Source organism: Monodelphis domestica, chromosome 2, assembly GCF_027887165.1.
Source record: "Monodelphis domestica isolate mMonDom1 chromosome 2, mMonDom1.pri, whole genome shotgun sequence".
Taxonomy (NCBI): Eukaryota; Metazoa; Chordata; class Mammalia; order Didelphimorphia; family Didelphidae; genus Monodelphis; species Monodelphis domestica.
Window position 1 is genome coordinate 102,493,695 of NC_077228.1, and position 23,874 is coordinate 102,517,568.

The 23,874-nt window shown below is 36.6% G+C and overlaps 1 protein-coding gene across 9 annotated transcripts; it reads right to left on the reverse strand.

Annotated features, from left to right (window-relative positions):
• Positions 1-1,171: 1,171 nt before the first annotated feature.
• On the reverse strand, positions 1,172-23,874 carry DDX59 (DEAD-box helicase 59). 9 transcript variants are annotated; one of them, XM_007481036.3, is made up of 8 exons: positions 23,735-23,874; positions 21,041-21,864; positions 18,088-18,255; positions 15,369-15,458; positions 11,511-11,762; positions 8,782-8,934; positions 5,289-5,417; positions 1,172-1,920 (listed from the first exon to the last, which is right to left on the reverse strand). In XM_007481036.3, exons 2-8 carry the CDS (start codon positions 21,851-21,853, stop codon positions 1,657-1,659), a joined length of 1,869 nt encoding a protein of 622 aa, XP_007481098.1. In that variant the 5' UTR covers positions 21,854-21,864; positions 23,735-23,874; the 3' UTR covers positions 1,172-1,656. The 9 variants fall into 9 exon arrangements, with proteins under 9 accessions (XP_007481098.1, XP_001377534.2, XP_056671675.1 ...); XM_001377497.5 differs by having other exon boundaries at positions 21,041-21,854; positions 23,556-23,847; XM_056815697.1 differs by lacking the exon at positions 23,735-23,874 and adding an exon at positions 23,516-23,605.

Below are 23,874 nucleotides of genomic sequence, written 5' to 3' on the forward strand. Positions count from 1 at the left end.
ATCATTGGCTTCTACTTGCCCAATTCTATTGTTAAAGAAATTATTTTCTTCAGTGAGTTTTTGTAACATCTTTTCCTATTTGGCCAATTATGCTTTATAAGAAATTCTTTTCTTTGGTGAATTTTTGTGACTCTTTTACCGTTAGGCCAATTCTGTTGTGTTTTTTTTTAAGATGTTATTTTCTTCAATATTTTTGTGCATTTTTTACAAAGCTATTAATTCTCTTTTCATATTTTTTTTGGTATCACTCTCATTTATTTTCCCATTTGTTCTTCTACCACTCTTATGTCTTTCTTTAAGTATTCTAAGAATTCTTATTGGACATAGAACCAATTGGTATTTTTCTCTGAGGCTTTGTTTAGAACTGTTTTCATCTGAGTTTATGTCTTGGTCTTCCTTGACAATGTAGTAGCATTTTATGGTCAAGTTCCTATTTGCTGTTTTCTCCTTTTCCCAGATGACTTTGAATTTTATATTAAAGTTGGACTCTGTTCCCTTGGGAATGGGGAGGCAATGTCCCAAGCTTCAGGCTTGGTATGAATTGAGGAGAGGTATGGTCCTTGCTTTTCTAGTCTGCAGTCTAGTCCCCTGCTAGAACAAGAACAAACACTCTGTTTGGTCCTGGAATTTTGACCAGGTCTTCTGTTCCTAGATGGAGCTAATGCTTTTGTTGTCCTGGAAGTGTGACCAGAACCTCTGCTCCTTTGTGACCAACAAGTACTCCTTTCCAGTCTAGCACTGCAACCTAGAACTGCATATGGGCAACAGAGTTGCCGATAAGCACCAAATGTACCCAATGTCAGGAATGGGTGTCTTGTAATCTCTTTTTGTCCACTTGCCTAATCCCTCTATCACCTTTGGGCTTAGAGTTCCAGAAGCCACTGCTGTTGCCATAGCCACTGTTACTGAAGCCACATGTGTGTGCTTCAGACAGGCTTCTGCTCTGGTTACACGGATCTCTTCTGCAGATCTTCTAAGTTTTCTTGGGCCAAAAAAAATTCTCATTGACCCTTTTAGTTATCACTCCAATATTTGGTTATTGTGTTCCGTCACTCCAAAATCTGATTTGAGGAATTACTTTAAAATTCTTCAGAGGAAGATGTTGCGAGAATTCAGCTGGGTCATTGTTGTAATCTGTCATTTTGACTCTGCCCTAAACTACTAGTGAAAGTACATCAAATTTTTTAAATTTTATTTTTAAAAAACAGAAGCATCGAACTATCTTTTTATATGACTATGTAAAGCTTCAATTGGCAATGCAATATCTGGCACAAATATAATACCAGAACATGTCTTCCTAGAAATAGTAAAGAAAGTATGTTTACTGGACTGAAGGGGGGAAAATCTACTAGGATCTTTTTTAATGGAAAAATATTTTTAATCTTAAAATAATTCTGCACAAAGGATAAAAACAGATACTTTGTTTTTAGTCTCACTTATTATAGACAAAATGGCCATCTTTAGCAATCATCTGAAGGAAAAGAAGCCATGTACAACTTAGGCTGTCCAAGTCTGACATATTCAATAATAGCAAAATCATCCCAATATCCTTACCTTACAAATGCACTCTGTATATTCAGATACTATACAATAGTAATTTGCAGAATTTTCATTTATATAGCACAATGACAAGATTATCCAAAGCAGCACAATCAGTTACTTCTGAGAATGGCTTTTATCATGTTTTTTAATAATGTCCATAAGGTTATCACCAGTTACTAGGGTGTTTTGTCCCTGGTTAACTCTTTGCTGTTCTTTTCTCTTCTGGTCATGGAGATAAGGGGAGTTCAATAACTGAGGAGGAAGAATGGATCCTGTTGGTTTTACTCTTTTCACAATATCCCAAAAAAGCTTCTTTGTATTGTTATTGATAAAAGTAATTGCAGTTCCATTATGACCTAATCTTCCTGCCCTCCCAACCTGTAAAGGAAATTCAAAGGATTATTTAAAATCTTAGTATCTATTCAAGTGTAAAGAAAAATGAAGACATAACTTTAATAAGCTTTACTAATAGTCACTTTCTTATTATCAAACTTTAGGAAATGAAATTATTTTTTAAAAGAATTCAAGCTATAATATTTAGTTAAATGGGGAATTATCTTCCAGCTTTAGAAAACTAGTTCCACCAGAAATGTTTCATTAAAGCTATTTCATCAATGGTGTCTGAAAGCAATGACTTCACATGGAATACCATAATGAACTTCCATGCAAAGAACTGATCTTGTGGATTCCATGAAAGCATCTTTGAAGGCTAAGAGGTGCTATGCTATAGGGAACTAGTTTCCTTACTAAAAGTTCCCAATGCTAATAAATCATAGGCTTGGTCTCCCTCTTTCCCCAAAAGTGGATTTTGAAAGACCACAAAGAGAAAGACATAGGTAAACATGACTAATTTCTATTGTCATTATTAAAATATACATTACATTTGTTCTAGATTGGTTCTCTAAGTTTAGGTAGAGCCTTTTTAAGTAATTCAAAATTAACTACAGTGCTATTGTGCTTCTAAAACAGTTGACGCAAACATCAAATTATCTCTAACTTAAGCTAAGCAAAATAAACCAAAACTATTCTCAAGTGAGAAATAATTGCTACTTGCCTCAACCAATTCATCAACATTCTCAAAGCCAGGATGTCTGTCTGCCAGTATAGCAAAACCTTCTCATCTACAAATGGGCATGTTTCCACATGTGGTCCATGATATATTCACACTGGTTGACAAACAACATCCTCTACTTAAGTACTACTCAGATCCTTCTTCATGGCATGGAGGGGACCCTGGGGTTTTTAAGCTCTGAGCTAGTCAAGAACAAGCTCTGACAGGTCCTATCAAAGTGGAAAGATTTCAAGTTTAAGCTTGGAAATGGACAATGTGTCAGTCGTTCAAGGATTAATCTAAGTAGTTTCAAGGTCACTGGCCATACAAGAACTTTTTTTTCTTCTAGTAGTTCAAAGAATCAGCTACCAAGGTATGGGGAGACTGAAATCTACATTAGTACAGAGAATGGCCATGCTGTTGAAAATCAAGATTTTGTTTTGTTTATTTGGATTAAGTATAATCCTTCAGATAGATTCATAATATTTATGAGTCTGACAAAAGTATTTTACCACATATTCCATATTTACTGATGTTATGTCACCTAGAATTTGTAAGTGATAATGTTCTAAAGAATTATACTAATACACAAATAATGCTAGAGAACTAAAAGGGTCCTTAGGGATCATTTACCCTGATACCCTCAAATGAATCAACTTGCACAAAGTCATAGAATAAGTTATTGGGAGAATAATGACTAGAATACAGGAGTCCAGTTTCTAGTCCATTGCTCATTTCTACATAAAATATTCTTTCCCTAAACTTAAATTTTTTAAAAATCATAATCTAGTTTCTTTAGGATTAAATTAATTTGTTTCAGGCAAGTTTCAGGCTAATTTGGGTTGCTGGCTGATAAATAGTAATACCCCCAACTTATCCAAGTCAAACTTCAAGGGATCTGTTTCAGAATCATCTGGGAAAACATCTACAAATCTGAAATTAAAAAGCATTTCACTCTACTCTCCACAACTCCTTGCAAAATAATTTGCAAAGTCCATATACTTTGGTAAGAGAGACCTTCATTTTCACACAATGATAATCAGCCCCATGTTCTAGCCCATAGTAAAATCTGAATGGCAGCAACAGTGGATTACAAGAGCCAGGCATACTGACAGCAACCAGAAAAGGCAGCTGCCAATGAGAGAGGAGAAAAAGAAAATTAAAAAGTGGACACAAAAGTAGGCAGGATGGTCTGGGGCTCTTCAGTGAAGAGCTAGCAGCTCCACATTCCTCAACAACATTTGATACATTACAACCCAGCACTATAACTGATGTTAATAAAGTCATTCCTGATTTGTCAGTGCCATATAGTACACAGGGCACTGGGCTAGGAGTCAAAGGATTGTGAAAGTTAAAGGATTGTAGTCCCACTTTTGCTTGTGTAAGCCCTGTACAAGTCATTAACATTTCTGGACTTCAGTTTTCTATCTACAGAATGAACATATTGGATCAAATGATCCCTATTGATCTATACCTATACATTCAGTGTACACTGATTAAAGCAGCAAGAAAAATATTAACTCCTTTAAGAAAGATTTCTCTCAAAATGGTTAAATTAAAATAATTGTTCAGTGACAAAGTGGGAAAGCTTTAATTAGCAAGAAAATTCATTTCCATGGATCACTTCAAAAAAACAAAAGGTTTAATCATATTAATATGCAGTCATGAGAACCATGTTTCTAAATTCCGATACCTAAAAAAAGTAAAAATCGCTGCCAAGCAACTAGTGGGATAACCAGGCCAAACCCAGAGGATAAAGTCTAGGGCTCCTGCTCTCAGCTCTGGAAATTGAACTTGAAAGTTATTGCTCTGTCTGGGGTAAACACTCAAACTCTCATTTCTCAGGTGATTTCCAGAGCTGCATAAATCAAAACAAGATAAATCCTTCTCACCATGAGAGACTCAGACAAGTCAGGGCGGGAATATTTTGATGGTGCCTCATTCCAGCAAACCAATAATAGGGAGGAGGCTCTGAAAACCCTAAGCAGCTGCCTCTCTATAGCTACAAAGTAGATGGCCTTGGCATACCATCCAGAACCTGCAGATTGTCCCACTCCGATATCCCACTTTAGAGGGCCATCCTCTATTTTAGGAGGTGAAAACAACAAGCAAGAAGAGTTGGTTGTAGCTAATTCCATCCTAATTCCAGTACACAATGGGCAAGGCTTTTGTGAAAAGGGAACAGCCTTCTTTATGTTATAACTCATGGTTGAGCATGAATAAATGAAGGCAAGACTTTAACCAAACAGAAAAATTCAACTGCTTTGCTAGGCTTTTATTGTTCAGTTGTTTTCAGTCATGTCTGATTTTTTTACAACCCTTTTTTGTGGTGTCTTGGCAGAGATACTGTAATGTTTGCTGTTTGTTTCTTTAATTCATTTTACAGATGAGGAAACTGAGGCCAACAAGGTTAAGTGACTTGCCCAGGGTCACCCACATGATAAGTATCTTAGGCCAGATTTTTAACTCCAGTCTCATCAGGCCTTGAGCTCTATCCACTGCCCACTGTGCTACCTAGCTGCCACTCTACTGGTTACAAATATATTCATTTAAATAGCAAAATAGAGAAACAGAAAATAAAGGAAGGACTCCTATCAATGAGCTCAAAGAACCATTAAAGCAGCATGTTTTTTAAAAGAAGCTCCAAAATAACTCCCCAATGGTGGCTTAGGAAGCTATTAAAAAACATTTTTACCTGATGTACATATTCATCCATACTAGAAGGCATGTCAAAATTGACAACCAATGTGACATTGATCAAATCTAGTCCTCGTCCCAGGACTCCAGTGCTAACTACAACTTCATATTCTCCTTGAAATAATCCCTGTCAAAAAGAAACACACATTGTTTTGTTGCATTCATTAAAATAAAAGCTTCTCTATAAAGAATTACATAGTCTCTAGAATCTTGTGTATATTTAAAGAATTAACTTATATATCATCTTTTCCATGAAGCCTTCCATGATATTTCCCTACCAGAACATATTCATAGGAGTATAAAGAGAGCTCAAAGGGACCACAAAGGCCATCTAGTCTGTATAGATTGTTTTCTCTGATAACTCCTTCATTTTACAAAGTTGATGACCTGAGAGACTAGATAGCTTGCCCAATATCACACAAGTAGTAAGATCAGTCAGAATTTGAATATGGGCCTCAGAATCCAAATGCAGTACTTTCCCCATTCAATCATGATGCTTCTTCCACAGTTCCTCAGATCTCTTACCATACTTGTCTAAACCTCTCTAAAGGAGAACATGTACTTATTTGATTCTATTTTTCATTGTAGTTGTGTATATATGTCTTATCTCCTCAAATTGACTCTAAACTTCTTGAGGGCAGGGATCATAATTTTGACCACTAGGCACAAAGGTTAACACCCTGCAGGTAGATTATATATTATAAACTTCCTTACTTCCGAGGAAATAGGCTTACATATTTCCACTGTAAGAGAGGTCAGGAAAAAGGGTAGAGATGAGTCTTATCATGACTTAAAAGCAAGAATAACCTATAAGAAGCAGGTCACAGAACTTTAGAATTTAATCCAGCTCCTTCACACTTTTTTTTTACCCCCTTACTTTTTGCCTCTTACCAACTCTAAGATAGAAGGGCAAGGGTTAGGTAAACAGGGTTAAGTGACTCGCCCAGGAACACCCAGCTAGAAAGTGTCTGAGACCAGCTTTGAACCCAGGTATGTGTGAGGCCATATTTTAAGCTAGTCCTAATAAAAATAAGGTAAGAAAAAGAATGTCTAGGGAAATGAAGTGACTTGCTTCCATGTTATAAAACATTATGTTCATGGGGGACATAATTTGACTCAAAGTCTAATCAAATCTATGATAGAGTAAAAAGCTAAATAAAAGAATTTTGGTATATGTGACTCAGCGATCCCTGCAGTGATTTACTAATGCTATCTTTGATAACATTTTGAACAAAGTCAGGAGGTTCCCACACAGTGTTATAAAAAGAGTCAGTCTTTCAAATATACGTGCTCCTCATGGACTAGAATTACCTACAACTTTTCATATACTATAATCTCTTTCAGTAACTAAGCAATCCAAATCTATCTTCTTTCCCAAGGAAGCACCATTTTGGGGTAAGAAACAGAAGTTGACAGTGAAGAGGGAAAGATTAGAAAGTGATAGAGCCAGTGGAAGTTAAATTCTTTGATGCAGGGCTCTTTCTTTTTTGACCACCCAACACAATGGCTTGCATACATCAGGTTTTAATAAATATTTGTTGAATTAAATTTAGATTAGAATGATAGAGAAAGAGATTATAGTTTTAGCCAAGGCAATGGAAAAAATACATAAGCATTAACCAAAAAGCTCTTTTTAATCCATGTTCAGCAGAGTTGTTTTGGTGATTTTTATAGCTATAAACCTAAGATATATTGTCATTTTTAACAACTTTTTTCAAATATTCCCAAATACAGAATGCTAGTTCTAAATACAAATAAAATTAGAGATTCTGAGCAGCCAGGAATCTAGATAACATTGTACATACCAGTGAAGATTAAAAGGCTAGACAGGCTAGACTAGGGGTTGGCAAACTATGGCTTATGAGCCAAATCCCTTTGGCAGCCTGTTTTTGTACTGACTGTGACCTAAGAATAGTTTTTACCTTTTTGAATAGTTTTATTTTATTTAAAAATGTAAAAACCATTCTTGGCTCAAGGGTTGCACAAAAAATAGGCAGCAGTCAATAGGACTAGACCCTTAGGCTAAAAAACTGAGCTAACAACTAAAATAAAATGTAATATTTTGATTCTAAAAATCAATTTCACAAGTACAAGATGGGCCAAAATGTTTAAATACCAGCTTGGGTAAAAAAAGATTTTCAGTCCTTGTGGATAAAAGCTTAATATAAGTCACCAGTGTGATAAAAGTCAAAAAAGTTATATATCCATCTTGGGCTGCATTGAGAAGCACAGCTTCTGATAACAAAAAAATAAAAACTACCCCATACTCTGCTCTCATCACACCTGAAGCACTGTGACCAATTCTGGGCACCACATTTCTAAAAAGACATTGATAAAGCAGGGACCAAGAATGAGGAAGGGCGTCATATGTTTACACTACATAAAAATCATAATGGGAACTAGAAAAGTTAAATATAGAAAGGACTCAAGACAGGACATGATAGCTGCCTTCATGAATCCGAAGGACTAATCATCTCAAAAAGCTTGAGACCCATTTTGTTTAGGACTAGAGGACAGAACTAGAAATAATGGAAGTAAGGTGCAAAGAAGCAAATTTAAAACCTGATACAAGGAAAAATGTCTTTATAATGAGAATTCTCCAGAAAAGCAATAGTCTGTTTCCAAAGGACTTGGGATCAGAAATGGAAGGAATCTCAGTTATTACTTCCAACCCCCTGTTATTTTATAGATGAAAAAAAAGATAGAGGTTAAGTATCATAAATCACCTAGGCAATAACTGGATGAGTAAGGATTCAAACTCAGGTCCTTTGACTCCAAGTGTAGAGTTCTCTCTGCTATATTAGACCATTTATCAGGCATGCTATAAAAGCAACTCTTTTCAGATATGAGTTGGCCTAGATGGCTGCTGATGTCCCTTCTACCTCTGAAATTCTACAATTTAACAACTGAAACTTCTGAATGCTGAGTTAATTTTATGCTAGCCTAAGTAAGAAAGGCACAAGTTAAAAATTAAAAAAATTTGGGTTTTAATTCAAAGAAAGCTCAATTGTAGACAAAATACAGTTGTTGTTTTTTTAAGTATACATTCAAGTATAGCTAGGAGGCAAAATTGTAAAACTCCACAGGGAATTGGAATTTATTTTAACAATGAGATTAAAAAAAGATTAATATGTTATTTTGTGGTAGTAACTATTTCTAAATTCTAAATTTTCTAAAAATCTGTTCTTTCAAGTAACTTAAACATCCTTATAATTTTTAGTAATCTTGCTAACATTATTAATTAATTGATTTAGCAAAACTTCTGCCCAACTTCATTTCCAAATGACCACAATTTCAAAATTGATGGGATCTAAATTAAGGAGGATTTAACTTATACTTCCAAGACTATCCAGATGAACAATACTTCATTCAAAGTCTGGGGATAACAACAAGATCTGTAAGGAATGGCTATTAACACATAAGTGAAAATAAGACAAAATGGTTGTAGTTTGCTTTGTTTTTAGGAATCACATATAATAAGAGATTCAAACCTGCAATATACTTGTTCTTTCCATTTGTGACTTATCTGAATGCATAGATATGCTTCGCAATCCTGTGATTTTATGAACAGCATCACTCAAAAGGTCAGCTCCTAATTTGCAGTCCACAAATACTAGGACTGGAGGTTTAAAGAGTTTCTCATCCTGAAAAAAAAAAAAGATCATTTGAAAAAGTTATTTTAGGTTATTCATATAACACAGTCTATGGTGGAAAATGCTACTGAATATATTGCATCTAGCAAACTGGCTAAACAGGTATTATGATGGATACAAGATTAAAAGGGGTTTATTCTATGAAACATTTTGTTAAATATTCTCCCAAGTGTCCAAACACAATTTTCCCCCTCTTTTGAGAAGATAGAACTAGGGATAGAGACATATACTTCCTTCCCTTTTAAGGATAACAAAATACTAAAATATTACAAGAAAGTTTTGAAGAGCTTATGATGAAAAAGGCTATCTGCCTCCAGAGAAAGAACTGATGGAGTCTGACTGCAAAATAAAGCATATTTTAAAATTTTTTCCTTTATTTTTCTTGTTTGTTTTTTTTGTTCCATGTTCTCTTTTGCAACTTGGTTAATATGGAAATATGTTTTGCATGACTGCACAAGTATAATCTATATAAAAATGCTTGCCTTCTCAAGGAAGGAGGAAGGGAGGGGGAAAAGGGAGGAAAGGATTCTGGAACTCAAAAAAAAAAAATTTTTTTTTTAAACCCTTACCTTCCATCTTGGAGTCAATACTGTGTATTGGCTCCAAGGCAGAAGAGTGGAAAGGGCTAGGCAATGGAGGTCAAGTGACTTGCCCAGGGTCACACAGCTGAGAAGTGTCTGAGGCCAGATTTGAACCTAGGACCTCCCGTCTCTAGGCCTGGCAACTCAAAAATTTAAGAAACAAATATTAAAAAGTATTTTAACTTGTAATTGAGAAAAAATAAGTTAAAATATTCTTTGAAAATAATATTTCATCCTTAAAAGTTCATCCTTAAAAGACTTGTACAAAAATATTCATAGCTGCGCTCTTTGTGGTGGCAAAAAATTGGAAAAATGAAGGAGTGCCCTCCGATTGGGGAATGGCTGAACAAATTGTGGTATCTGTTGGAGATGGAATACTATTGTGTTCAAAGGAATAATGAATTGGAAGAATTCCACGTGAACTAGAATGACCTCCAGGAATTGATGGAGAGTGAAAGGAGCAGAACTAGGAGAACATTGTACACAGAGACTGATACATTGTGGTACAACTGAATGTAATGGACTTCTCTACTAGCAGCAATGCAATGATCCAGGACAATTCTGAGGGACAGATGAGAAAGAACACTATCCACATCCAAAGAAAGAACTGTGGGAGTAGAAACACAGAAGAAAAACAATTGCTTGATCACATGGGTAGATGGGGATATGATTGGGAATGTAGCCTCTAAATAATCACCCTAGTGCAATTATTATCAATAATATGGAAATAGGTCTTAATCAATGACACATGTAAAACCTAGTGGAATTGTGCATCAGCTATGGGAGGGGCTGGAGAGAGGGGAGGGAAAGAACATGAATCTTGTAACCACAGAACATTCTAAACTAATTAATTAAATAAAAATTTTCAAATAATTAAAAAAAAAGTTCATCCTTAATTTAAATTTTGAAAATAAAAATAAATTTCCTATTATGCACTAAAAATTTGTTTTTAACCCTAGAAAAGTAGGTTAAATACACTTAGGAGGATATTTGAAAGAAGATGCTTGTTTCAATAGGGCAAACCTCTTTCTTGGGGGTTCTCTTCATTAAAGGAATTCATACCTTACCATTAATCTCTAAGGAAGGGGGTAGCTGGGTAGCTCAGTGGATTGAGAGCCAGGTCTAGAGATGGGAGGTCCTAGGTTCAAATCTGGCCTCAGACACTTTCCAGCTGTGTAACCCTAGACAAGTCACTTAACCTCCATTGCCTAGCCCTTACCACTCTTCTGCCTTGGAGCCAATACACAGTATTGACTCCAAGATGGAAGGTAAGGGTTTTTTAAAAAAATCTTTAAGGAAAAAATAAAAAGAATAGGAACCTTAAGGGGAGAAGAGAAAACAATGTAAAAATTTTCTTTCTCTTGCTTTATCCTACACTTTTCTACTGTGGCATCAATGTACTGAAAACAATTAGGGACAAGGAGCACATTTTAAATACTTCCTGCAAAAAAGATAAGTGCCACATAGATCCAAAGTACTGAGGTTATTCAAAATGAACAATTAAATATTAGCTAATGCCCACACATGCTAAAGGGAGTGGATGGCACAGAGGAGAGTTCTGATTTTGGAGTCAGGAAGATCTTACTAAGAATCTTTCCTCATCAGTTCACTAACTGTAAGACCCAGAGCAAATAACCTCCCTCAACTTCAATTTTCTTATTAGTAAAATGAAGGGGTTGACTCAGTAATTTTTAATGTTCCTCAATTTCCTCTAAGGTTCCAGCTCAAAATCTATAATCCTATGATCTATGATCCTAAATGGAAGTGTTAAGTTATTTTTATATGTAAATTCTAGAAAATTAAGAGAAAAAAATAAATTAAAAAAATTACTATTTTAAATTTCAACTCCAAAATTCTGATTTTCCTTACGGCTTTCAAAACAAACAGCAGTCTAATATTTTGAATTTCTCCTTGGGAAAATTGGGAGAAAAAAATGTTTCCATTATCTGCTAGACTTTAAATGCAAAAGGATATTTCTCTACTCACATTTAAGATCTCAAATAACTTTTTCTTTTTGGAAGGTTCTTCTACCCACAAAATAATCTGGCGGACATTGGGACAGGGTAGATTTTTCTCTCCAATGGTAATTCTCAGAGGATCATGTAGAAGTTGGCTTGCCAGGCGTTCTATGCTTGCTGGAATTGTGGCAGAAACCAAAAGGGTCTGATGATCAGGAGGAATGTTTTCCAAAATGTCAAGAACTTGTTGTTGAAAACCCAACTTTAACATAGTATCAGCCTAAAATGACATCATAATAAAGTTATAAAGTGCTACACTTATGAAAATAAACTAACACTTCAACATTGTAAATATCAATGTGAATGTCCATCAAACAAGAAAAGTAAAATATTTCATGATTCTTTAACTCTCAATCAACTGTCACAGCACTCAAATACTTTAGCTATTTGCTTCTTGTCTATATGAAGCTTGTTAAGAGTTACATTTCAATATCATCATCTTACCATATTTTTTTTAAAGCTTGCATGTGAAAACTATGTGCCCAAAACCAAAGCAAAAAATCAACTCTAAAATACACACAAAGAATTGAACCTAGTGAGAAATATATTGGGTAAGAAAGCTCAAAGCCAAAATTCTATTCCTTACTTACTGGCTATTACTAGGAAGGTACTATGTCCGAGTCTCAGTTTCTTGTATAAAGTTTAATACTTCCTATCCAGATATACAAAGAAAGAAGGCAAAGGCAGATAAAAGTGTATAATATATTAAAAATGACAACACTGTAGAAATAAAAAAAGTTATAAGAGGCCAGAAAATAAAATGGAAAGCTTCCTAGACAAGAAGTCAGGAACTGACTCTTCTGGTTTTGCTTCTGAGACTTACTAGAAGTCTATTCTTGGGCGAATCACAGTCTCGATGAGTATCAGTTTCTTTATCTTTAAAATGGGGATAATTCTTTTACCACCTATTTTACAGGGTTGCTAGGAAGAACGCTCTTTAGAACAAAAATAATAGGTGATATTAATGTAGTAATTTTGCAAAACATTTTACATAAAGTAACTCATCAAAATATTGTATAAATTCAAAGTATTATTAAAGATTATAATCATGTACTTTGGTATAGCATTCTTACTTAAATGAGTGATTGCTATGAATTTAACTATACATTGCAATGTAAATGTAAACTATTTGTTCTTACCCTGAAAATATAAGACTAAAGAATGAAGAAGACAAGAGACCCAGTGAACAAAACAAAGCAAGCTTAAATCCCCAGGCTTAAAAACTCTCATCATTCTTCATCACATCCTTAATCCCTTATTATCTGGCTTCCAACATCAATATTTTCCAAAATTATACTTTGAAATTTCAACAGTTCCAAAAGATTATCCTTCCAGGCAAATCTGAAGGCATTTCCCCAGTCTTCATCTCTTGTTATCTGCTGTAGCACAGAATATTGCTCTTCTAACTTTGATTTCTGTGATACCACATAATCATAGTTTTCCTTTCTCTATCTCATTCACTGTATCCTACTCAAATTCCTTGTACATGCTGATCTATCTCCTTGCAAAATCCTCTCCTACCTCATTCATATACTACATTCAAGTCCAAATTCTTAGTAAAACTCTCTAATGACAAGCATATTAATTTTATCCTTAACACCTTTTAATATAGCCTCTGAATCAAAAAAATCCTAGCATGATTATGTCCTATTCACTACTAATTGCTCTGCTGTACAATTTAGCATTACATTAAAGTATAATTTCTTAAATGTCAAGCTGTCCTGTTCACTGATTGTTTCAAATGTGTTAATCTTCCTTCCCCCATCAGAATATAAGCTTCCTGTGAATTAAAACTGTCTCATCTTTATGCATTATAATACCTAACAGAGCACAGGGCAGGAACTCAATAAATAAAGGCAGAAGAAAAAGAACTCAAATAAAGAGCATCAATTTAGACATGAAACTAATTTCTAAGATTCATAATTTGAGAACAATTTACCAACTATTCTAACCAACCAATATAACGGACCCAAAATTTGAGATCCAATATAATCTATATATGTTATGATCTATAAAATTTTGGTGTAAAGTTGACCTGGAGAAACCATTCTCTCTTTTTTTTTAAATCTTTACCTTCCATCTTGGAATTAATACTGTGTATTGGTTCCAAGGCAGAAGAGTGGTAAGGGCTAGGCAATGGAGGTTAAGTGACTTGTCTAGGGTCACACAGCTGGGAAGTGTCTGAGGGTCATATTTGAACCGAGGACCTCCCATCTCTAGACCTGGCTCTCAATCCACTGAGCTACCCAGGTGCCCCTAGAAATCATTCTCTTAAGCCCTGGAAGACTAGCTAAGATAAGATCAAGTTCCCACTAATCAAGAAGCATCTATTTGTTCATAATTGTAATAAAATTATCAGTTCTGAATTCTCTTCCTCCCTCTTCTCCTTCTGCACCCACTGAGAAGGCAAGAAAAACAATATCCATTGCACATATGAAATCATGCAAAACCTATTTCCCTATTAGATATGTTGCAAAAAATTCAAGAAAAATAAAGAAAAGAAAAGATGTTTCAATCTGTATTCAGAGATTATCAGTTCTCTCTCTGAAGGTGGATAGGATTTTTTTACCATGAGTCCTTTGGAATTATCATGGATCACTGTACTAATCAGATCACTATTAATTAGTACAGATTACTATACTAACTCAGTCTTCCAAATTTGATTATTATTACAATATTGCTAATACTATGTACAATGTTCTCCTGGTTCTGCTTACTTCACTTTGCATTAGTTTATATAAGTCTTCCCAGGTTTTTCTAAAATCCATCTCCTCTTAGAGCACAATAGTTTTCAATCACCTTCACATCTAACTTATTCAGTCATTCCCCAACTGATGAGCATCTCATCAATCCTCAGTTCTTTACCATCACAAAAAGAGCTACCATAAATATTTTGTGTATGTGGGTCCTTTTCCTTTGTCTTTGATCTCTTTGGATACAGACCTAATAGAGGTATTGCTGAGTTAAAGGATGTGAACAGTTTTATGTCTTTTGGACACAGTTCTTAATTGTTCCCCATAATGACTGAATTAGTTCATAACACTCCAACAACAGTGCATTGATGTTCCTATTTTTCCATATCCCCTCTAATATCCTGTCATGCTAGCTAACATGGTAGGTGTAAAAATAGTAGTACCTCAGTTATTTTAATTTGCATTTCTCTAATCAATAGTGATTTAGAGTATTTTTAAATCACCAATTTTGATTATTTTAAAATTTCTTGTTCTGAAAACTGCCTGTTCAAACCTTTGACCATTTATCACCTGGGGAATAGTTCTTATTTTTATAAATTTGGTTTAATTCCCTGAATATAAAAGCATTTCTCAAGAGACAGAGCTTTGCCCTTCCCTAGACATAGAGAAAAGAATACTTGTCAGCCTGAGTTGATAAAATACTCCCCTTACCATTATACACATTCCCTCCTCTATGGAATACTTGTAAATGTATGTGTATCTGTGCATGCTGGGGGATTAGGGAGAGGTTACTGTCCTTGGGTGTATATGGCCCACCCTGCTTTTCTGCTTTTTTTAGGCCAAAGGTTCTTGATGTTTTTTGTATCCTGGACCCCTTGGGCAGTAAAGTAAAACTTATAAACCCTTTCTTAGAAGGATGTTTTTAAGTGCATATAATAAAATGCATAAACCAAACATTTGTGAAAATAAGGATATGATATCACCCCCCATAAGTTCATGGATCCCCTAAACTTATCCACAGATCTGTCAGGACAGTTGGAGTCATAGGTTTTCACCATCAAAAGTTGCCTCAAATTACATTATACAATTTGGTATTTTTAAAAACATACACATAAATTTCTAAAAACACTTACTTCGTCTATGACTACTATTTTTATACCACTGAGTTCCACAGAGCTCTGTTTCATTATTTCCAGAAGTCTCCCAGGGGTTGCTATTATAACCTTACAAAAAAAAAACAAAGGTAAAATTAGAAGGAGGAAAAAAATCAGATAACTATTTTTTGGAGTTGAGACCTGTGATTTCATATATATTGGGATAGTCCCTCCTACTTCCAATAAATTAATATATGGCAAGTCAACAAAAGGCCTAATAAATACAATGTTATTCTACCTTTCAAATGTGCCACAGAGTAATTTTATAACAAAATCAACAGCACCTGGCACAGAGCAGGCATTTAAAAAATGCTTACTGATACTGAAATTACAGAGATAGAAGAGATTTCACAGATTATCTATTCCAATCCTCACATGGACAAATCCTTTTACCATGACCATTCCTCTATCCTTATTGAGAGAGTCCTCTAACTCTATCTGAAGAACTCTAGGGATGAGGAACCACCCACTTTGGGACAGTTCTACTCCTCAGAAAGTTTTTCCTTATGTTGAGTCAAAACTGAGCCTTTCTACAACACACACTCTTCCCTCCTGGTCCTGCCCTTTGGAGCCAGGAAGACCAAGCTTAGTTCCTCTTTTGCCTGACAGCCTTCAAATGCTGGCATTCCTCTCATCACTCCCCATTCCCCTCCACAAAATCTTTTCTTCTCCAGGTTAAATGTCTTCTGATAGGCTTCTAACAATCTCTTTTGTCCTGACTTTTTGGGGCACTTGTAGCATGCCTCTTCTCCAGATGTGCCACTTCCATCTGACCTTTTCTTAAAGCTTCTATACCAGATGTATATATGGCCGAGGCCTTCCTAGCATCTTTTGGCCTAGTTCATCAGAGACAGGCCATGAATCCAATACACCTGAGAGGAAGAACCTTCCCTCTCCTTATACAAATCCACAGTGTATTTCCATATCATGAAGATTCCCTAATGTAGAGATGTCAAAGGCTGAGCATCCTGCCCATCAACCATAAGGAAATGATTAGAGATGGACAGATCCTGAGTGTCCCAAACACAAGGGCAAGGGACCATCATTTGCCAATAGCTCCTCCTCTGCATGTTCTGAAGAGTTGTGATTGAGGTCCACCAGCCTCCCAGTTTTTAGTTTTAATTACCTCAATCACTGGGATGTCTCATGTTAGGCCTTAAGCTTTCTCTTATGCAAGTTAAAACACATCATAATAAATATTTATTACAGTATCACTAGTCTGTATTCTTGGGGAAAACCTCCCTAAGTCATCAAACTGCTAAAACTCCCTGGGATATCACAGGTTCTACAATAGACCTCGTAAGGCATGATTTCCAATCTCCTCAATGTTCTGGTTGCCACCTCACTGCAATTTGTTAATGTCCTTCTTAAAATGTTCTGCCCAGAACCAAACAGAATGCCACAGATGTGGTCAGAGGGGATGGAGCCCAGTGGAGCCATACACTTCCTGGTTTTGGAGGCTCTACTTTCATTCACACAGTTTATGTCTGTATCAGCTTTGGGGCTATCGTGTCACATGGTGGATTCATCATGGAGCCTGCAGTCTTCCTCAGTCCTCTATCATCTGGTCAAAAATCTTCATTTGCATTCCTGCTTGCTTGACTTTTTGTATTCAGGTATCAGAATTTGCATTTCTCTATATTAAATTTCACCTTATTAGATTCAGTCCAACAATCCAAATCTGTCTAGCTCTTTTTTTGGATCCTGGTTCTATCAGCTAACACATTAACTAATCTTCCCAGCTTCATGTGATCAAACTTTTCTGTGCCTTCACCCAAGACAGTGTTTAAAAATGCTGAACAGAAGGGTTTAGGGCAGGTCCCTTGGGCGCTCCACTAGAGAGTTTCCAGCACAATGACATCACCCAATGAACAATACTTGAGGGTGCCTTACATAATTAATTACAAACCTATCTACCTCAATCATCAAGCCCCTATTAGCACAGCAGATAGAGCACTGGGCCTAGACCCTGAATTCAAATGTTACCCTAGACACTTACTAGCTGTGTGACCTGGGGTAAGCCATTGAACCTTGTTTGCCTCAGCTTTCTCATCTGTAAAATAGGGATAATAATAGCACCAAACTCCCAGGGTTGTTGTGAGGATCAAATGAGTTAATAATTGTGAAGTGATTAGCACAGTACCTGGTACATAGTTAGCTGTACATACATACACATACATAGTGTTAACTACTACTATCTATCTACCTACCTATCTGTCTTGCAGGGTTGTTGTGAGAATCAAATGAGATAACATTTGTAAAAAGTACTTAGCTCAATGCCTGGTACATAGTAAATGATACATAAAGTCTTACACTTTTCTCCTCTTTCCTACCTACAAAGATATCATGAAAAACTTTGCTAAATGTGTTGTTAAAATATAGGGAATATATATATATCAATGATTATTAAGTTAGTCTTACTTGACCCACTCTTGAATCTTTCCTTTATAGGTGTCTATTCTTTCTTTACCATACAATTATCTATTTTTCTATTCTCCATTAATATTACCTCTTGAAAATATTTATCACTTTTATCCAAGTATCTTAACATATGTGGGGAAGAAAATGTTCCATAGAAAACATATGGAGTGTTAAATGTCTGCTTGGAAAGGCTATCTGAAACTAAATCCTACAATTTCCTTTGAATTGAAACTTTTTCCTTCCTCTTTTGTTTGTAAAATGCCAAGCTGGTTCTTACCTTAACATTCTGTTTCAGGCGATACAGCTGGGGAGGTAAAGGTAAGCCTCCAACAAGCAGGACTGTTCTCATGTTTGGCAGGCCACACATCAGCTCCTTCGCTTGTCTTTCTATCTGAATAGCTAATTCCCTGGTTGGAGCAAGAATAAGTGCCGATGGGGTTCTGTTCTACAAATATAGGAAAGGAAAAAAAAAGACTTTCAAGAACACCAGCCAATTAATCTTTTTTTAATACCTGGAACAGCTCTTCTAACATCATCCCTTAATGAGTTTTCACCATTGGAGGACCATGCAATCCATTTATACCATTTTCCCTCCATTCTTGTTCTATGATCTGCTACCTTCTCTCTGCAGACCAACCCAATACTCTTTTCTTCTTTCTCAGGCTGTTTCTTATGCATGTAATTCCTTCCTTCCTATTCATCTTTTAAGATACTTCTGAAATGTCAACTCCTCCAAAAGCCTTCCCTTATCTTTCTGAGACCTCTCATAAATCTTTGTTGTATATGCTGTGTATTATAGCTGCCCTAGTACTCTGCCCCCTACTGGATTAATGAAGAAACAATGCTTTATCTAAATTTCCTATCAACCCCACTACCAAATGCCGTGATCTGCAGTATTATTATTGTTTTGTGAAGAAGCAGGTAAGGTGGGTAACTTGTAATGCTATTTATTGAGAAATGAATGGGCGTCTATCTGGTTAATACTAGAAAAACTTGTACAAAAAAACTGTAACTTTGTGAATTGAATTCAGACATTCTTCCTTTCATCATCAGTCACACTTTTATCGGGCTCCCTGATCTTCTCTAGGGCAGATAGGCATTTCCAAGTAGGACATTTTGCAGAGGGGAGAAAAAGATCACAATTGCTCTCAAAAGTGGGAAAGCAGGAAGGATTTCATTCACAAGTAAATTTGGTCATTTGAAGGGACTATTCATTTTTTGGATCATGAATCCTATTATTATTGTTCATTCTTCATTTTCAAAGAGGCCTAATGACATCATAGGATGATATCTTTACTCCTACAGGGACTGGATTTAAGTAAGGCACAGTTGCACAGAGTTATTGGTCTCACTCTCTTCCAGACTAGTGGCAAAATAAAAATCAAGGCAACTGGTGATAGCCAGAGATGCGGTGAATGACCCTGGCATCTTCAAAGTCTGACCAGGCTCTAGACACTCCCTAGCACCTGCCTTTAGCCGCCTTCATGGCTGTTGGAACAAATTGTTCTCATCCACCCATTCTGCTGGGGGAAGGCTTCACATGCTTGGAGTAGACATGTCCCTAAGTAACTGATGGGTCTGAGGCCTGCTGGTTACCCTCAACCTGGTTTAGGCATCTGTCAAGATGATTTTACCAGAGTGTGGACCCTGCACATGCTACAGCAATAGCACCCAGCTACTTTATTTTTAGAGTCCCCAAGTTGATTTTATTGTAGATTCAATTTGTCACTCATGCCTCTGAATGACAAATCTTGCTAGGTTTAATTACAAAAAAAATGCCACTGTGAAAACTTTCATTGGCCACCATTTGTTTCAATACTGCAGAGTGCTTGTCCCACAAAGAACATTACGGTGATATCAGTTAATACTATACTGTACTCAAGGAATTTAAGATCAGTCAATTCCTTCAAAAATTATCATAGAACAAAACCCACAAGATGCCAAGTTGAAACTAAGACTTCACTATGGTCAGGTGGATATTTCTAATTTTACTTAAAAGCTCATCTACAAGAAAAGTATATTTTTATTGTTGTTGTGCAGCTATATCCAATTCTTCATGACCCCACCTTGGGGTTTTGTTGGCAAAGACATTGGAGTGGTTTGCCAGTTCCTTCTCCAGTTCATTTTACAGATGACAAAACTGAGGCAAACAGTCTTAAGAGATCTGCTGAGAATCACACAGCTAGTAATTGTCTAAGGACAGATTTGAACTCAGGAAGACTTGTCTTCCTGACTCTGGTCCAAGCACTCTATCCAATGCTCCATCTACTTTATGGAAAATTTATAAAAGAAAAAAATTATAAAGAAAAATTTCTTGTCAGATTTTCAGGGAATATTATTCATAATATTTTCCCAAATATTTAAATGAAACCCTGAATACTACAAATCAATGCATACACATATGATATACAAATATATGGCACTACGATCATAGATGGAAAGAGTCCCTAAATGAATAAAACAGATGAATAATTCTAAGGAAAGAAAGGCTATCTAGAAATGAGCATATAAAAACAAAATACAAAATCTGTTTGTGTGCCAATTTAAAAGGTCAAAGACCCAGAATAGTTAAGTTTTCTTGTCAATGATTTCAAGTCACAGAATTTCACATTTGCAAAATTTCATTTTGCTAAAAGGTTTCCCTCCAGTGCAGGGGAGTCCACAAACCTCTCAAGCCAATACTCCACTTTTGAAACCCTCAGTGGTTTTCCCTTATCTCTATCCTAAATCTGTGCCTTTGTACTTTCATCCTATTATTATATTTTCACTCTCTGGCACTAAATAGAAAAAGTCTAATCCTTCTTCTTCCAAAAACCTTTAAACCACTTAAAGTTTAGCAACAATATTCCCTAGAGTTTGTTTTTTACTATAATTCTGACTATATAATAGTAATAAAAGCTGACTTCTACATAGAGCTTACAGCTTTTCAAAGTCCTTTACACACATCTTATTTTATATATGATCCAAAAGAATGAAAGGGGGTAGGGACTACTTGGGGGTTTTGTCTATTTCCCCAGCACTTGGCTGCCTGGTAAACAGTGTTTACTGAATGCTTGCTGAAGGAATTAATTCTATATTTTTGTTAAGTTAATACTTTAAAATACTTTTTAAAAAGAGGAAATGAAGGTGGTCACTACTGACAGGAAAGCAAGATTTTGTTCACATGTTTGCAATTTGTAATTTCAGGATATTAAGAGAATACCAGACTGTACATGTGAACTTTAACTTACTTTTTCCAAAGCTCTGATGATAACAGGAAGTAGGAAAGCTGCAGTTTTTCCTGAGCCTGTGTCAGCACTGCACACTATATCCCTTCCCAACAGTCCAATAGGAATCATTTGCATCTGAATGGGAGTTGGCACTTCATAGCCTGACTTCTTCAAGTTGCAATTTAAGATGTCAGGAAAACCACAATGTTCAAAGTCAATGATGGGCCTTGGAACTTTCTGGCCTTGTACTGAAATTCCTAGCTGTAGTTTAAGGTTCTCAATCTGGTCATCCTGAAGATTTAAAATAAAGGAATGTTCCTGATAGGTATAAAAGGCATCAAGTAGAGGAGACTCAAGCTCACAGTTGGGTTTCTGGAGGCTGTCAAGCTTTCCTTTTTCTTCATTGTCTGTAACTTGTAAAAGATGTTTTGCTTTACACTCCAAACTACAAACATCTGCATCAGTCTTATCACAAATATATTCTCCATAACGACCACAAACCACGCAGACTGGCTCCCCTGGTTCTGCCCAGCGCTGGGTTTTAGCAAAAGATTTTACTGGCTCTTCCTCAACACAGCTGTCTTCAGCACACTGCTCAGTTCCTCCTAAACAAACTGAAGCAAAGTGGCCATCTGAATCTGGCAATGAGCCTAATTCAGTGATCTGCCCTGCTGATGCTGCTGAGGTTTCTTCTTCCACTAAGGCAACATTTAGAATTTCTCTGTCTTCTTCTGATGACAGCTTTTCTCCTTGTGGTTTAAGTTTCTTAGCCACACAACTCTTGTCATCATCAGAAGCATCCCGCTTGACTTTTAGAGATCTTGGAATAAACATCCTTCAGTATGCTGTTGAGGAAAAACTATAATGAAACTCATTCCCTCCCTCCACCCCATTCCCAAATCATTCTTCACCTAAAAAGCACTAAACTATTATCTATAAAGCACTGGACTTAGAATTGGGAAGTCTTTTCTAATCCCTCTTAATTCTTGTTTTTTAAATCCTTACCTTCTGTTTTAGTATCAATCCTAAGAAGAAAAAGCAGCAAAGGTTAGGTAATTAGGATTAAGTGATTTGCCCAGGGTCACACAGCTAATAAGTGTCTGAGGCCAAATCTGAACCCAGTTCCTCCCAATACCAGGCCTGGCACTCTCTACTGTGCTACCTAGCTGCCCTCCCTTTTAATCCTAGTGTCTTCTTTCTGTTGATTACTTCCTATTTAATTTTTTAATTTTTCTTTATATACATTTAATTTTTATTTTCCTCAATTACATATAAATAAAAATTTTTAACATTCACTTAAAAATTTTTGAATTCCCAATTCTCTACCTCCTTCCTTGAAATGGCAAACAATCTGATACAGATTATACATGTGTAGTCATGCAAAACATTTCTATATTAGCTATATTGCAAAAGGAAAAAACAGGCCAAAAAAACACAAATAACAGAATTTTTAAAGTATGCTTCAATCTGCAGGCTCCATCAGTTCTTTCTCTGGAGGTGTAAGGCATTTTTCATCATAAATCCTCTGGAATTGTTTGGGATCATGGCATTGCTGGGAATAGCTAAATTACTCACAGTTGACTGTTCTACAATATATTTCCTATTTATCTTGTATACAGTTTATTTGTACACCCTGTTTGCATGTTGCCTCCTATTAGGTTTTATCTCATTGAGGACAGGAACTGTTTTTTTCCTCTCTTTGTACCCAAGCTCTTATGCACAGGGCCTGGCACACAGTAGGAGCTTAAGAAATGTTACTGACTGACTAAAGGAATACAAAGAAATATATCAGAAAGATTTTATCTAATGTTATGATTTACCCACAAAGTGCATTCAGTAACCATTCTCAGTGGGTATGGATAAATTTCATTAAAAAAAATAAAATGCTATCTAACTTTTGCGGTATCTCCATCTTTATTTTGAAACAGAAGGGAAACTCCAGCTTCTGTAAAATTTGCATTGCGGCACAAATCTATTTTTACCTAATCCCACGTTAATGGACAGGCAAAATGAAAGTGGGTAGGCAAAGAGATATAAATCTATTTTTATAAGGATAATTAACCTTTTACCTTGGGGTTTTCTGTAATCTCTTGCATTGACAAAGAAAGAAGGGCAAGGGCACGTGTTGCTGGCTTTCAAATTTTTTTAAATTATTTCAATAAAAGCTAAAGGATCAATTGCCAATTTCTATTTTGTAGTTCAGACTCCCTTCTCCAAAACGAAGTCTATAATTTGGCTCAGGGTGGCCTCCTGAGGCCAAAACAACGGCGGCCACCTTCCTCCCCTCCCATGCCCTCCCCTCATTTCCCACTCCAGCCCCTCCTCCCGTAACCAGCAGTTCTAGACCAGTCCATCCAAGCGAGGAAGTGGGGCTTTAAGCCCCACCCTACCCCTCCCGCAGGGAGAGGCGTACTCCCTGATGCGCAGCCGCAGATGCAGCAACTTCGTTGGTCGACCTGCAATCCCCTCCCTTCCTCCCCAAACCCTAGCCCAGACCTCGTCCCGCGGCTTTACGTCAGCGGCGTTGCTAGGATACGGGGAGGGGGCGGGGAAGCAAAGGCGTCCGTGGGAGGTGCTGCAAGAGCCGGGTAGGGACTTCCTCTCTCCTCCTTTTCCTCCGCCTTTCTTCCTCCATAGGGAGAGAAGAGAGGACAGGAAGGAAGAGAAGTCGTTCCTCCTTCTCTTGGAGCTGTTCCACGCTCTGGGCCATCTCACCCTCCGAGGTCCTCGGGTGCGTCCGCTCCTTCGTGGAGTGCCCGGCTTCGCCCTAGAGGCAGGCCTACGACGTGCTGCGAGCCGCGCCCGGCCCCGGAGCTGCCCGTGCGCACGCGCACACTTAGGCAGGCGCGCGCGTG

Coding starts and splice junctions, on each gene's coding strand:
- DDX59 (XM_007481036.3), bottom strand. CDS start 21,853: ATGTTTATTCCAAGATCTCTAAAAGTCAAGCGGGATGCTTCTGATGAT. Junction 18,256..21,040: donor TCATCAGAGCTTTGGAAAAA/GTAAGTTAAAGT, acceptor CTATATTTGTAG/AACAGAACCCCATCGGCACT. Junction 15,459..18,087: donor GCCTGAAACAGAATGTTAAG/GTAAGAACCAGC, acceptor TTTTTTTGTAAG/GTTATAATAGCAACCCCTGG.